The sequence below is a fragment of the Gossypium hirsutum genome, chromosome D02 (assembly GCF_007990345.1).
Source record: "Gossypium hirsutum isolate 1008001.06 chromosome D02, Gossypium_hirsutum_v2.1, whole genome shotgun sequence".
NCBI classification, from domain to species: domain Eukaryota; kingdom Viridiplantae; phylum Streptophyta; class Magnoliopsida; order Malvales; family Malvaceae; genus Gossypium; species Gossypium hirsutum.
In genome coordinates this window covers 68,345,779-68,361,475 of record NC_053438.1, presented here as the reverse complement: position 1 = coordinate 68,361,475, position 15,697 = coordinate 68,345,779, and the positions used below count along the sequence as shown (strand labels likewise).

Here is a 15,697-nt window from a genome sequence, read left to right as displayed (position 1 = left end):
GAAAACATGCCGAGTTCAGGTACCAAATTGGGAAAAAAAATTTAGATACCAAATTAAGAAAAGTTGTAAAGTTTAGGTACTAAATATTATTTTAAGATTTAATGGCAGCCAAAACTTAGATGAAAAATGACTCAACTTATGGTTGAATTATTTTGAATTTTGGTTATATTAAGCCTCCATACGACGGAAGTAAAAATAATAAGATTTAGGGTAAAATTAGATTAGATAATACTAATATGGCAAGGCATCAACCTATTGAAATGAAGGGCAGTTGAAAGTTCTGCCCAGTGGTATTCGGTAATTCCTGCTCTGTCACGCTCGTTGAAATATGTAGCTAAAAACCGCGTTTTCAGCATCACCTATAATACTTCAACCTGCTTTGAATTGTGATCTTTAGGAGATCCTCACCTAAACTTGGACATTTCATCAGTTTCATGCTTCACAGTAGGCTGCCACCCATGCTATTATACCAATATATATACATAAATATCGAAGGGTTGTTATACCAATATATTATACGCTAGTAAATAAAACAAAGTCATGGGGCTTTGCCCCCTTACAACGTTGATTGAGAATGTCAATAAGATTATTATTACGTTATAATCATAAATTCCCGTACTAAAGAAGCAACAGTGATGGATTGTTCAGGCTCCGAGAAAGTCATGGGGCTTTGTCCCCTTACACGGGAAAGACCCAAAGTGAAGGAAAAAATATTAGTTGATTCAGTCATTTTAAGTTTCACAGAGTCGTGGACTAATAACTACTTTAATTTCATTCAGAGCTCATAAAAACCAGTAACAGCTCCTTCTTCATGGGCATCCCAAAGGTGTCTTTGGCTTTCGTTATGGTGGTTATCATGTTTCAGCAGATGATACAGGGGTCTCAAGAACCAGCATGCTATATGAATGACTTAACGGCCATCAAGGGTTTCGCCAAATGTTTAGAACCGGATATTGGCGGGTGGAACTGGAGCAGCTCCAATTGCTGCTCATTTACAGGTATCACTTGTGACAATTCCTCTGATATATATGGAAGAGTGGTCGGGTTAGAGCTTGGGAACAAAAGACTCACAGGCACAATATGTGAGAGCTTGGTTGGATTGAAGCAACTCAGAATCCTGAACCTCTCGCTTAATTCTCTCCATGGTAAAATTCCTGCCAACTTGTTTCATTTTCGGAACCTAGAAGTCCTTGACTTGAGTAACAATTATCTCGTCGGTCCACTTCCTTCTGCAATTCATTTACCATCAATTAAGTATTTGGATCTCTCAAAGAATTATTTCTCTAGCTTCATTAGCATGCGATTATGCACAAGTTCATCTCATATCCAATATCTTGATCTTGCACATAACTTCTTCGGAGAAGGTTTGATATATTTGGAGAATTGTACTTCATTGCAGTATGTTTTCCTTAATGGAAATGGTCTGTCAGGAACTTTCCCTGAGAATTTGTTCCGGCTACAACATCTCCGAGTTCTGCACCTTCAACAAAATCAGTTTTCGGGGCCTCTGAGTTACGGAATTGGGAACCTTTCTAACCTTGTTGAATTGGATATCTCCTTGAATGACTTTAGTGGAAGTCTTCCAGACGTTTTTGGGAGACTGAGAAAGCTAGAATCCTTCTCTGCCAGCTCAAATAGATTAACTGGATTATTGCCTGCTTCATTGGTGAATTCGGCTTCACTTTTGAGGATTTATCTGCACAACAACAGTCTTGACGGTCCGATCAGAATAAATTGTTCTGCAATGGCCCGAGTCACCTCACTTGATCTCGCTTCTAACAATTTCCAAGGGCCAGTTCCTGCTAGTCTATCCTCTTGCCAGAGCTTGAGAGCTCTGAATCTTGCACGCAACAAACTCGGTGGTGTAGTTCCATTCGAATTTAGAAATCTGCACGCACTGGAATCCCTCTCTCTCGGAAACACCAGCATCAATAATATATCCACAGCACTTGAGATACTACAACACTGCAAAAATTTGACTATATTGGTCCTTGGTTTGAACTTTTACCAGGAAGAAATGCCTAGCAATGTGAATCTGCAATTCACGAGTCTTAAGGCACTTATTATTCCATTTTGTCACCTGAGAGGTTCTCTTCCAATTTGGTTGAGTAGTTCTAAAATGTTGCAATTGCTGGATCTGTCGTGGAATTCATTGGGAGGTTCCCTTCCTTCTTGGATAGGCAAGTTCGAATATCTCTTTTACTTGGACTTGTCTAACAATTCCTTTTCCGGGGAGATACCGGAAAGTTTAACCGGACTAGAAAACCTTGTCCACAAAACTGCTCTACTGAAAGAATCATCTGAACACTTCTCACTGGTAAAAAGCAAAGAGCAAGGTAGGCCATATTTGGTATACAATGATGTATGGAGCTTCCCGCCGACTATTGATTTAAGTCATAACATGTTTAGTGGACCAATCTGGCCAAGTTTTGGGAACTTGAAGAACCTTCATGATTTGAGTTTGGAAGAGAACAACCTTTCAGGAAGCATTCCAGAGAGTATATCAGGGATGACAAGCTTGGAAGTATTGGATTTGTCTCGTAACAATCTCTCTGGCGAAATACCTCATTCTCTAGCACGTCTCAGCTTTTTATCTGTATTCAACGTATCATACAATAGGCTTTACGGGGATACACCCTCAGGAGGTCAATTCATGACATTTCCTGAATCAAGCTTTGACGGGAACCAGGCTCTTTGCCCTAGACTACTGGCACCATGTCAAAGAAAACAGATTCCTCCACTTGTGTCCCCTGGTAAAAAGATGAAGATTGTGGATTGGAACTTTGGAATTGGAGCTGCAACTGGTTTTCTTCTCACTGTCTTCTTTTGCTTCAAATCAGGCTGGGTTTTTCCTAAAGGAAGGGTATGCAGATACTGAGATTTGAACTGTAATATCTGCCGGATGCCATTTTTTAAGGGTGATTGCATGTACCAATTGAGATAAGCCTTGGGCTAATAATGCAAAGAAGCATATTTATTGACAAGCTTGAGAAACTAGATTTGAAAATATTTTTTCTGCAACTCCTCTGCAATTCCCATGGTCCTTTCTTGCTTAGTTTTAAGTCTTTACTAATGTTTCAAGGAGTTTATTAATCAATGAAAGCCTGTAAAGCAGGCTATTAAAGTTCTAATATGCTTCTAATTTAGAAACTTTATAAAGAGAGGTAATATATTTACCTTGACAGCCAGTACTGCCTGGAACTTTTGCTTCTATCTTATGACTTTCACTCAAGTGCCAAGAGCTTGGTATACAGAATTTCACTATTTTCTTTTATCTTATGGCTTTCACGATTCTCAGTCAGATACTCGTCTTTTTACTCTTTAAGTTAGTTCCAGTCTAAAATATATCAAAATTCGATCTATCGTGAGCCTGTTTTTCGTACTTTTCATTTGGGCTTTAGACACTAGCTTTTAGGCCAATTTTAATTTTGGGCTTGCTTTAAGTCCATATTTTCTCAAATATCATAGCCCAACTTGTATATATATTATATATTTGCTTTCTCAATTAATGCATGGCAATGGTGTATGTTGGGTTTTGGGGCTCCATGCAAGATTTGCAATGAAGTACATGGCAAAGGGCATGGGAAAGCAAAGAAAAGTACACAAATTTAAAGATATGTAACTTTACAAAAAAGTCATGATATTGAGATTCGAACTCTAAATATTTTGGATGCTATTTTTAAAAGGTGATTTGAATGTACCAACTGAACTAATTCTTGGGTTCATAATGCAAAGAAGCATTGCATATCTATTGACAAGCTTGAGAAACTAGATTTGGCAATCTTTTTTTATGCAACTCCTCTGCTATTCCCATGGTTCTTTCTTGTTTTAGTTTTAAGTCTTTACTAATGTTTCGAGGAGTTTATTGATCAATGAAAGCTTGAAAAGCTGGCAACTAAAGTTATAGTACGCTTCTAATTTAGAAACTTTATAAAGAGAGGTAATATATTTACCTTGACAGCCACTGCCTGGAACTTTTACAGCTTCAAGCCTTCAACTTCAGTTGGCCTGCAAGTCGAAGAAAAAACTTTCCTATTGCATCAACCAAGGTATTTTTGAACTCTGCCAAATGATCATACCCATCTATCAGACTTTCATATGTACAATTTATACTCCTGCAAAATAACAAGTAACAAAATGTGTGGAACCTCTTTTACATACGAAAGGATTTAAGACATAGTTTAAGCTTTGCACCGTGTTAAAATAATGGAGAAACAATTGACCATATTCTTCTGCAAAGGTACAGGAAGTAGGCCTTGTATACCATGACAGCAAAATGAAAAAGATATTGAAACTCAAGTTTCTCGTCCCCCGCATTAGAATAATAAAGTAGGAACAAGCATGAGGTACAAGCCTCCAAAGGCATACCAAGATTCAGCAGTGTTTTTGAAATTACTAACAAATCCTTTTAAATTTGGGTGAGATAGTCATGGAAGATTCAATGCACAAAATGACCGTTACCGCATCAAATCTGGCGGTGATGTCAATTTCTGAGCATAAGCACCGCATGTCTGCAACATCAAAAGCACCAAAACCAGCTTTGGTGATTGGAATTGGATGTCGAAGTAACCCCACAAGCCTGGCAACTCCTTGCCATCTTTTTATCTTAAGCCCTTTACTCGTCGGAGTTTGGGCTTTTATAGGTCTCACTACTTCCATCATCACCAGAATGCTGCCGTAAGCTACTCAATTCGTCGAACGTTTGGGCAAAAGCACATTGGGGTTGTCTTACGGGCTGAGCCGGAATGCGTAGTACCACTACTAGAGCAGGTGGGGTTTTGTTGCCCATCATCAAGTTCTCTTTGTCTGCTGGAGATTCGTCATGTAAAAAGCAATTGCAGGTTTGCCTTAATTTCAATTTCTTTACATTTTTAGTTTGAATTTGGCGGTCGGAAAAATTAATTTTATACCGTTTGAATCTGCCTTAATTCAATTTTCCAGAAAATAGCTCACCATAAAATTTTTTTCTTTCTTCTTCTTCCTCCTGACAACTTACTGAGAACTTGCAGGCTGCGATCATCATATGCCTTTTGTCAATGGTGGGTGGGTGGTAGAATAAGTAATATTAATGACCATAGATTAAAAATTAATCAAACAAAAAAAAGTAAAAGATTATCCCAACTTCTAATTTACTAAGAACTGAACCCAGATGATAGATGCTATAAAGATAGTAGTAACAAGTCTTTGGTAAAAATACGGTAAATCATGTTAATATCCCATTGCCATCAACATTAATTAGGGTATTGCTGTGAAGCCTAATTGAAACTTCTGCTTTGCGTGTCACTGCAACCTGATTTCATCTTTGGAATCTTATCCTCTAACCTTATTTAGACTTTTCAAGAGCTAACGTTTTATGCTTGGCAGTAGAAAACCACATCAATATAGCAATATATTACTCCAGTGAAAGCAGTATCTTCTCTCTGAAGTCAATTATACGTTGAGAGTACCTAAATAACAAATACAGATAGAGGGTAACATCATCATCATCAACATCATCCTGTTACATTTGTAAGAAAGAAGCAACAGCGATGGATCGTCCGAGCTCTGAAAAAGTCATGGAGCTTTGCCTCCTCAAAACATTACGTGGGAAAGCCCCCACAAAATAAAAGAAAACATAAGTTGATTCAGTCAATGCAAGGTCAGAGTTGTAGCCCCATCCATGACAAACATGTGGCAAACTTAGAAGACGCTTAAACAGTAAACTTACCACAAGCAAGTCCGGTGGTCACATGTGAGATCACCCTCTTAGTAGACTAACCGAACAATGAATGGTTTAATCTTAATTGGAAACATGAATAAAATGATTTATCCTATCATAGATATCCTTGTCCTATCAAAGATATCTCTCTTACGATTCCATAATGAAGTGGGAACCCTTCAAGAACAGTAAGCCTAAACTCTGTTAACATTCTTCCAGCCCTCAACCTTCAAACTCTCTTCATAGTTATTCTCCATAATCTCCAACTCTCAGCCTCGACTGGTGAATCAACCTCCTCAGCAACCATTCTCTTTCCTCTATACTTTTATATTGTTAAGCCCTGTAGCAACATTAACTAAATAATAATAGATACCATACCTTCATCAGTACACAGTAAAAAAACAGTAACAGCTCCTTCATGGGCATCCCAACTATGTCTTTGGTTTTCATTTTGTTGGCTGTCATGCTTCAGCAGATGATACAGGGATCTCAAGAACCAGCATGCCATATGAATGACTTAACGGCCCTCAAGGGTTTCGCCAAATGTTTAGAACCGGATATTGGCGGGTGGAACTGGAGCAGCTCCAATTGCTGCTCATTTACAGGCATCACTTGTGACAATTCCTCTGATATATATGGAAGATTGGTCGGGTTAGAGCTTGGGAACAAAAGACTCACAGGCACAATATGTGAGAGCTTGGTTGGATTGGAGCAACTCAGAATCCTGAACCTCTCGCTTAATTCTCTCCATGGTAAAATTCCTGCCAACTTGTTTCATTTTCGGAACCTAGAAGTCCTTGACTTGAGTAACAATTATCTCGTCGGTCCACTTCCTTCTGCAATTCATTTACCATCAATTAAGTACTTGGATCTCTCAAAGAATTATTTCTCTAGCTTCATTAGCATGCGATTCTGCACAAGTTCATCTCATATCCAATATCTTGATCTTGCACATAACTTCTTCGGAGAAGGTTTGATATATTTGGAGAATTGCACTTCATTGCAGTATGTTTTCCTTAATGGAAATGGTCTGTCAGGAACTTTCCCTGAGAATTTGTTCCGGCTACAACATCTCCGAGTTCTGCACCTTCAACAAAATCAGTTTTCGGGGCCTCTGAGTTACGGAATTGGGAACCTTTCTAACCTTGTTGAATTGGATATCTCCTTGAATGACTTTAGTGGAAGTCTTCCAGACGTTTTTGGGAGACTGAGAAAGCTAGAATCCTTCTCTGCCAGCTCAAATAGATTAACTGGATTATTGCCTGCTTCATTGGTGAATTCGGCTTCACGTTTGAGGATTGATCTGCACAACAACAGTCTTGACGGTCCGATCAGAATAAAGTGTTCTGCAATGGCCCAAGTCACCTCACTTGATCTCGCTTCTAACAATTTCCAGGGGCCAGTTCCTGCTAGTCTATCCTCTTGCCAGAGCTTGAGAGCTCTGAATCTTGCACGCACCAAACTCGGTGGTGTAGTTCCATTCAAGTTTAGAAATCTGCACGCACTAGAAATCCTCACGCTCGGAAACACCAGCATCAATAATATATCCACAGCACTTGAGATACTACAACACTGCAAAAATTTGACTATATTGGACCTTGGTTTGAACTTTTACCTGGAAGAAATGCCTAGCAATGTAAATCTGCAATTCACGAGTCTTACGGCACTTATTATTCCATTTTGTCACCTGAGAGGTTCTCTTCCAATTTGGTTGAGTAGTTCTAAAATGTTGCAATTGCTGGATCTGTCATGGAATTCATTGGGAGGTTCCCTTCCTTCTTGGATAGGCAAGTTCGAATATCTCTTTTACTTGGACTTGTCTAACAATTCCTTTTCCGGGGAGATACCAGAAAGTTTAACCGGACTAGAAAACCTTGTCCACAAAACTGCTCTACTGAAAGAATCATGTGAACACATCTCTCTCGTAAAAAGGAAAGAGCAAGGTAGGCTACGCTTGGTATATGACAATATATGCACCTTCCCACCGACTATTGATTTAAGTCATAACAAGTTTACTGGACCAATCTGGCCAAGCTTTGGGAACTTGAAGAACCTTCATGTATTGAATTTGGAAGAGAACAACCTTTCAGGAAGCATTCCAGATAGCATCTCAGGGATGACAAGCTTGGAAGTATTAGATTTGTCTTGTAACAATCTCTCCGGTGAAATACCTTATTCTCTGGTACATCTCAGCTTTTTGTCTGTATTCAATGTATCATACAATAGACTTTACGGGGATACACCTTCAGGAGGTCAATTCATGACGTTCCCTGATTCAAGCTTTGATGGGAACCAGGCTCTCTGTCCTAGACTAGTCGCACCATGTCAAAGAAAACAGATTCCTCCAGTTGTGTTCCCTGGTAAAAAGATGAAGATTATGGATTGGAACTTTGGAATTGGTGCAGCAATTGGTTTTCTTCTCACTGTCTTCTTTTGCTTCAAATCAGGCTGGGTTATTCCTAAAGGAAGGGTATGCAGATGCTGAGATTTGTTCTACCGGATGTCATTTTTTTAAAGGTGACTGCATGTACCAATTGTGTTAATCCTTGGGTTCATAATGTAAACAAGCATGTCTAACAAGCTTGAGAAAATGTTTTTTATGCAACTCCTCTGGTATTCCCATGGTTCTTTCTTGCTTGAGTTTTAAGTCTTTACTAATGTAAACAAACCTAAAAGAAAATTTTGAGAGAAAAGTAACGAGTGATTGAAGAAAATAAATGGATTAAGGATTTTTGGATTTTAATAGGTAAAAAGAGATTCATTTATTTTTATAGAACATAATTTATTTTATAAAATACTTATTTTTTAAAGATTTTGGTAGAAAAATAATGTTATTTGATTATGAATGAAAAAAAATTTGAAGTCATGTATTGACTTTGGTGAATTCTGCTTCACTTTTGAGGATCATCTGCACAGCAACAGTCTGGACGGTCCCATCAGAATAAATTGTTCTGCAATGATCTGAGTCACCTCGCTTCGTCTTGGTTCTAACAATTTTCAGGGACCAGTTCCTGGTAGTCTATCCTCTTGCCCGAGCTTGACAAAGCTTCATCTTTCACACAAAAAAACTTGGAACTACATTGGTCCTTGGTTTGGACTTTTACCAGGAAGAAATGCCTAGCAACGTGAATCTGCTAAGGCACTTCTACATTTTGTCACCAGAGAGGTTCTCTTCCAATTTGGTTGAGTAGTTCTAAGATGTTGCAATTGTTGGATCTGTCATGGAATTTGCTGGAAGGTTCCATTCCTTCATGGATGGGCAAGTTCGAATATCTCTTTTACTTGGACTTATCTAACAATTCCTTTTCCGGAGAGATACCGAATGCATCTCACTGGTAAAAAGTAAAGAGCAAAGTAAGCCTCGCTTGGCATACAATGATGTATGGAGCTTCCCGCCAACTATTGGTTTAACAAGTTTACGGGACCAATCTGGCCAAGCTTTGGGAAGTTGAAGAACCTTCATGTTGACTTTGGAAGAAACAACCTTTCAAGAAGCATTCCAGATAGTATATCAGGGATGATAAGCTTGGAAGTATTGGGTTTGTCTCCTAACAATATCTCTGGTGATACACCTCATTCTCTGGTACATCTCAGCCTTTTGTCTGTGTTTAATGTATCATACAATAGGCTTTACGGGGAGATACCTTCAGAAGGTCAATTCATGACATTCCCTGAAGCAAGCTTTGAAGGGAACGAGGTTCTCTGTCCTAGACTATTGGCACCATGTCAAACAAAATAGATTTCTCCACTTGTGTCCCCTGGTAAAAGAATGAAGATTTCGGATTGGAACTTTGGTATTGGAGCTGCAATTGGTTTTCTGCTCACTGTTTTCTTTTGCTTCAAATCAGGCTGGGTTCTTCCCAAAGGATGAGAATCATATCTGAAACAGGAATTGCTGCATCCAAAATTGTGTATTTGGTAGTGCAAAGCATATTTTGTTTTTTGTACAAAAGAGACCACTACTTGAAGAAAATGGAAGTGTATGCAAATGTTGAGATTCAAACTCTAAATCTGCTGGATGCCACTTTTAAGAGATGACTGCATAAACCGAGTTAAGCCTTGGATTCATAATGCAAAGAAGCATCTATTGACAAGCTTGTGAAACTAGATTTGACAATAGTTTTTTTGTATGGTTCCCATGGTTCTTCCTTACTTTAGTTTGAAATCTGTCTAATGTTTTCAGGTGTGTAATGATCAATAGAAAGCCATAAAGCAGGCTATCGAAGTTTTAATATGCTTCTAATAACAATTTTCTTGCTGCATTTTATATTATGTGCGCTATGACACAACTGCATCCCTTTCAGGGTTCTTTGCAGCTGAGCGGACTAGGACAATACCAAACCTGCTTAGCAAGGAACCAGAGAGTGCCATATCGACAGAGACAACTATGTTCAGTTAAGGTTAAGAACAATAAGTATATATATAAATAAGAGAAACATTTAAGGAAGATGAGAAACTGGTTCTGTAAATTGAAGTATCAAGATCATAGTGTCCTTTGGGATTTGTTGCACCAAAGACAATTGTCCTGGTACATGTACATTAAAGCAGGTCCATATATATGGACTGAGACAGATTCAGGGTTGAGGGTGAAAATAAGTAAAAGGGATAAAAATGAGAATGCCTTTCATTTTACAGTAAAGAGAGAACTCCATAATACAACAAACCATCTGTAGCAACAAGGAAGCAAACTTTCTTAGTCAATGATCAACCTTAGTGTACAGTATCCCTCAGATTGTATCTGGTGTTTTTCGACTGTGTATTTGTTTCTTCCCCTACTCCGAAGTGAGTTGTAGCAAAAATTGTGTGGCTTTGGTAAAAACATTTCAGTGTTGCTTACCACAGAAGCACACGCATGCTTCGGACCTCGGTGAGAAATGAAGTCATCTTCTGATTTACTTCCAAAAATGGTTACATTCAACATCTAGACTGACCAAAGTTTCTGCTCTCCGGTTCAAAACATACGATCATTGTCAGCACCATAGTCTCTAAGGTCCAGAGTCGGTCGTTTCAATCTCTGGAAAATATCATCAAGGGATTCAGACGAGGAAGCGATGGAGGACAATGTGTTTTCTTCTGTCTGACGTAAAGGGAGGTAGTTGTTCACTTCTAGGATAGATTTGAAATTTACAAGACCGGACTTCATCAATTCCCATTTCGAGGATAATTTCTCAGATTTCGGTCTCATTACACTCTTGAACGAAGTTGATTCTTCTAGTGTTGACTTCGTGTTAGATGCTTGCTTGTTCTGGTGTTCTCTTGTGCTAGAATGTTTCTTAGTGATAGTTTCTCTGCTTGTCACATGTTGAACCTCTTCATTCAGTGGTTTAAATTGACTCATCGTTCCAATTACTGCACTAGCCATCTGCTGGTACCGCATATGTATCGGATACAAATATGATTTTCAGACACAGGTACTTAAATAAAAAAATGAAAAGTTCAAATGCAAGAGCAGACATACCGTGTTGTTGCTTCCGGGTTCAATGTCAACATTCATGCTGCTGAAATTCCTTGCCAATGGAATAATATGCTCACCAACTCTATGTCCTCGCTCGAGCCAAGCCCGTTCTGAACATTTTACAATTTGTAGATTGTAGGAAACAAAGAAGATGACATTTTAGCAAATGTTGATATCGCAAGGTGTAGTAAATTACCTTTCTGCAAGATAATTAGACCTGACGAGTCGAATCCATCTGCATCATCGTCTTGATTTTGAAACTTGAATATTCTCCAGTTTCCGAAATAATCAATGACACGGTCAAAGAAGTTTGTCACATGTAACAATGTGTATATAACCATAATGAGAGGATAGATTTTGTTGAATCCTTTACCAAAGAAAGGGACAGCATCATCTATGTTCCCCATTCTCTGCAATATAAATTGATGTTTACATGAGACTAACTCAAACCACACTTTTTGTATATATCAATAGACTAACCTTCTCAAAGATCGTTTTCCTATTATCAGGGATACGGATAAGGTTGAGAAAGTTGTACGAAATTGGAGGAGCATATCGCGCAACCATCCTAATAGAGACATTTATGAGTAAGATATCCTAGAAAATGAGAGAAAAAGTAGAAGCTTTTTAAGATGGAAGGGAAAAGGGAGTATTACGAGCATATCATAAGCAAGCTGACTGAGCTTGTTTGTCTTGGTGTTAATGAATAGAACATCAACATTCCGATTTTGAACAAGGAAAAATAGGTGCAGATGCACATATACAACAGAGGGACGAAAGCAGCAACCTGCAAACCAATACGATCATTCGATATTGATACCACCAAGTCCTATAGGCTAATTGTGGAAATATAATTTACCTGGACAAGCATTTCCTGCTTTCCCACCGAATTTATGAGAATGGAAAAGAGAGATAAATCAACACCAGCGGGCAGTATGGTAGCTTCTGCTAAAAGAATTGCAGCAGATATACATCCCAGAATTATTGCCAAGAGTTTCTCTAGTTGCTTTCTTACAACACAACGCCATATGAACTCTGCAAGGAAAAATTATTAGCTGAGTTAATGGTAAATGCATAACAGATACTTAACAAAGAACCATTAAGGATAAAGTAATTTACCCATCATATCAAAAGAGGGTCCTAGCTTGCCTGTCCGTTCGGGCTTGATACTTGAAACGAATTTCCTGCAACACCTTAAAATGAATCTTGGGCAAACTTTAAAAAAAAAAAAAGGGACAAAAACACTTGTAGCGATGCTGTCCTGCATATAGCTTGATATGCAAGCAAGGTTTGTATGAGTGCAAAGTCCACACCATCCGGTTATATTACGGCGCTCATAGTTTCTGACAGTATCTTCCAGTTCGAGAGCTTCCAACACAAAGCTTGAATATTCACTGCAAAATTCTAAGAGTTAACTTCAATGAGACAGAATCAAGCAACAAATAGTCCATACCTTCGGTACCGACAGTATTCCTCTCTAGCTATCCTAAGTCGGCGTCTAAGCATCGCCATTGATTTGTGATCAGTATTGTAGTCCATATCGTTCTCCCCAAACCTTCCACCTTGAGGTTTGAAGGAAGGATCTTCTTTTAACTGCAAAATAGAACATATAATGTGTTTGAGGGAACTACTTGGAAACTCCATTTTTGACACTAAACAGACCTCATAGACAAAGTGGGGAGGTACCATTTGATATAATATGTTGTCAATGATATTCGTATAGGGTCTTAGTGGATCATGGTTCGTTATCTGATTCAATGTCGCTTGAGCAACCTAAATAAATTGCACCTTCATTAGTTTGTGCAGAGGCAAAAAGATCATACCACCAAGACTTGATTGTGATTTACTTACTACAATAGCACTAGAGAATTCTTGATGAGCATCATCAAGTTTAACAGCCATTTTTGCAACTTTGTGTGAAAGAACTTTATGGCGAAAAGTCCAATCCACATTCTTCCAAATGCCCTTTGGGATTTCACTAAGACCAAAGCCAAGGAGGAATGCACCAGTAACAAGTCCAAAAGTATTTGAGCAAGCCATGGCAAAACCAAGAATGTCTCCGCTCCTTCCCCCCAAAAGAAAAGAAAAGGGTCAGTCTACACAAACAAAATAAGGAACAAAGTATAAATAAAAAACACAAATGAAACAGAGCAATCAGTAAGAATAGAAGGGACACATGCCAATTTTTGCTGAAAATAATGAATAAAATGAGTCCAAGAAGTGCAATAGAACCAACACATAGGTAATAGACCAAGTTTTCATGTAAACTAGTCTTCAATCTTTCCACCATAGTGAAATCTCCAGCATCTTCATAACCCTGAATAGTAGGCACCACAACCCTGTTTAGGAAATAATTTAATATAAATCAATGAGAAAACAATGCATCTGTTAAGCATTAAGCTTCTAAAACATCTACCCTAGACCTCAAGCATGATAAACAAAAGGTAATGAAAGCATACGGAATGACCAATTGCATTTTGCTCCCTTCACTAAAAAAATGAGCAAATTAGTTGAGGAGACAAAATGCAATATGACTTCTAGCCTCTATAGTACTTTTACCCAAAGGAACTTATGGTGGGAGACAATATTTTGTTGATAATAGTATATTTACCAAGTTAGCAAAAATGTACTCCAATAGGTTAGGCTCCAAAAGAAAGATATCCCACCACTGTAATTACCAAATATTGTCTGCATGATGAAGAGAAGAAAAGCAAACAATCAATAAAAGTAAGTGCATAATTTCTAGGCAAAAGCAAATGCCTACAATCATATACTCGTATTGATCAAATAAAATTCAGCTTTAAATTTCTACCCAATATTGATCAAATAAAAACAAAATAAGGGTAACCAAGAAAATATAAGTATGATGGGAAGAACGCAAGATGGAATTAAGGTTGTTAATCTAAAAAAAGGAAAAAAGTACCGTCCAAATATCGGCAGGGACGAGGATGATAATGGAGAAAGAACAAAACCAAGTATATCCAACGGTGAAAAGAACATAATTAGGAACGTCTGGACTCGAGAAATATTTCAAAGTCAAAATCACCATCCCCATTGTTAAAGGCAACGAGGTGAAATAGAAAAACAACATCTTTCTTTCTATCTCCACCTTTATACAATACTATGACAATCTAATCTATTCTATTTTGTTCTTGTTTAAATAAAGTACATATATTATCTGGGTAATTCCTCTCATTTTCTCTTCCCCACGAAAACAGTAGGGAAGAGAAAACAATGGTTGGTTTTGCATTTGCAAAGAGCTTTTGATTTCGTTTGTTCTTATATTACGCTTAAACTTAAAGCGCAACTATATTAATGCAAAAATTTGCGTAACGGGTCTAGACTAAACCTGATAATGGGTGGGGTTGAGGTTTGAGGGATGCAAAATTTTAATTTGGTTTTTTAATGTTAGAAAAATGAATTTAACTTACTCAGATTAAAAATCTTTGAAGTTGAGTTTGACTCGCTCCATCTGTATTTAATTTTTTTAAAATTATTTTTTATATAAAATAAATTTAAAAAATATAATTAATTAAATACATTGAAGATATTAAAATAAATGTTTTTCAACAATAAAATAAGAGTTATACAATATTCAAATAATAACAATAAAGCAGTAATAATATGATAGTGAGATGATAGCAAAACAACCGTAAAATGGCATTGAGATAGCAACAAAACAGTTGATTTGAGTCGGGCTTGGGCTAAAAAAATCTTACTCAAGATTCGGCTTGTTTAAAAGACGAGTCTCACTTTTCGGGCTTATATTTTTGCCCAAGTCCTCTCACTTTTCGAGTGGAAACTAAGTGAACTTGTTGAAATAGACATACACTACAAATAATTTGTCATATATCAACACACATTTTTTATTAATAGTTAAGTTATGTCAGTAAAAGTATTTCCATTTCAACGATTCTATTTGAACACCGGTTACCCATGTTCTTTATTTCTTTTTCTTAATCATGTGATAATTTCATTTTTTAGGTAAAATTAATTTTTTAAACAAAATATCCTATACCGTCATATAGTTATTTTAATTTCTTTTAAAACAATCTTATTATAAATTCTGATCATATCTGTTCTTGTTGACACAATACCTAGAACTACCTGTAACCCCTCTCCAACCCATATATAGGACGATAATGTGCTTGAGCGCACTCAAACCTACATCTTCTTACATTGACAACAATATCCATACTAATTGAGCTAAGACTCAACCGACTACTTTAAATTTTAATTCCCAGACACATAACCCATTTTAACTTTCCCGTTTCTCCTTTCTTAGTCACTTCCAATACCTTTTTACTTATGCTTTATTAGTTTGTTGAAGATAATTTAAAGTTCTTTTATCGTTGATAGTGTAACATCTTACATTCGACTCGGAAGATGATTGGATGCAAAGTATCACATTATAAACATATTTTTATGTAGAAATACCAAAATTTAGAATTAAAATAAATTCAAACAAAGTGATACAATTTAAGTAAGATTTAAGTGTCAAATGAACTCAAATGGACCCACATACGATAATTCACGATCAAAGA

At 37.3% G+C, this 15,697-nt stretch overlaps 3 protein-coding genes across 8 annotated transcripts; 2 read left to right on the top strand and 1 right to left on the bottom strand.

The window, feature by feature from the left end:
- The first annotated feature begins 811 nt into the window (after positions 1–811).
- On the top strand, positions 812–2,878 carry LOC107908942 (phytosulfokine receptor 1). The gene has a single exon (XM_041088362.1). It carries the CDS (start codon positions 812–814, stop codon positions 2,876–2,878), a length of 2,067 nt encoding a protein of 688 aa, XP_040944296.1.
- A 1,867-nt stretch (positions 2,879–4,745) lies between these two features.
- On the top strand, positions 4,746–8,889 carry LOC107907730 (phytosulfokine receptor 1). Its single transcript, XM_016835057.1, has 3 exons — positions 4,746–4,841; positions 6,171–8,168; positions 8,806–8,889. Exons 1-3 carry the CDS (start codon positions 4,746–4,748, stop codon positions 8,887–8,889), a joined length of 2,178 nt encoding a protein of 725 aa, XP_016690546.1.
- Positions 8,890–10,136: 1,247 nt separating this feature from the next.
- Positions 10,137–14,424, bottom strand: LOC107908943 (LMBR1 domain-containing protein 2 homolog A). 6 transcript variants are annotated; one of them, XM_016836258.2, is made up of 14 exons: positions 14,077–14,424; positions 13,765–13,841; positions 13,334–13,492; positions 13,005–13,218; positions 12,840–12,926; positions 12,607–12,746; positions 12,467–12,547; positions 12,273–12,337; positions 12,013–12,188; positions 11,810–11,940; positions 11,634–11,721; positions 11,350–11,563; positions 11,157–11,263; positions 10,137–11,063 (listed from the first exon to the last, which is right to left on the bottom strand). In XM_016836258.2, the coding sequence occupies exons 1-14, from the start codon at positions 14,242–14,244 to the stop codon at positions 10,650–10,652; spliced, it is 2,121 nt and encodes a 706-aa protein (XP_016691747.1). In that variant the 5' UTR covers positions 14,245–14,424; the 3' UTR covers positions 10,137–10,649. The 6 variants fall into 6 exon arrangements, with proteins under 6 accessions (XP_016691747.1, XP_040945062.1, XP_040945063.1 ...); XM_041089128.1 differs by having other exon boundaries at positions 10,137–11,060; positions 14,077–14,422; XM_041089129.1 differs by having other exon boundaries at positions 13,334–13,470; positions 14,077–14,141.
- Between the last annotated feature and the right edge of the window lie 1,273 nt (positions 14,425–15,697).

Coding starts and splice junctions, on each gene's coding strand:
- LOC107908943 (XM_016836258.2), bottom strand. CDS start 14,244: ATGTTGTTTTTCTATTTCACCTCGTTGCCTTTAACAATGGGGATGGTG. Junction 12,338..12,466: donor CGCCGTAATATAACCGGATG/GTGTGGACTTTG, acceptor AAGGTGTTGCAG/GAAATTCGTTTCAAGTATCA. Junction 11,722..11,809: donor AGCTTGCTTATGATATGCTC/GTAATACTCCCT, acceptor TGTCTCTATTAG/GATGGTTGCGCGATATGCTC.
- LOC107908942 (XM_041088362.1), top strand. CDS start 812: ATGGGCATCCCAAAGGTGTCTTTGGCTTTCGTTATGGTGGTTATCATG.
- LOC107907730 (XM_016835057.1), top strand. CDS start 4,746: ATGCGTAGTACCACTACTAGAGCAGGTGGGGTTTTGTTGCCCATCATC. Junction 4,842..6,170: donor CATGTAAAAAGCAATTGCAG/GTTTGCCTTAAT, acceptor GTCATGCTTCAG/CAGATGATACAGGGATCTCA. Junction 8,169..8,805: donor GGGTTATTCCTAAAGGAAGG/GTATGCAGATGC, acceptor GACTTTTACCAG/GAAGAAATGCCTAGCAACGT.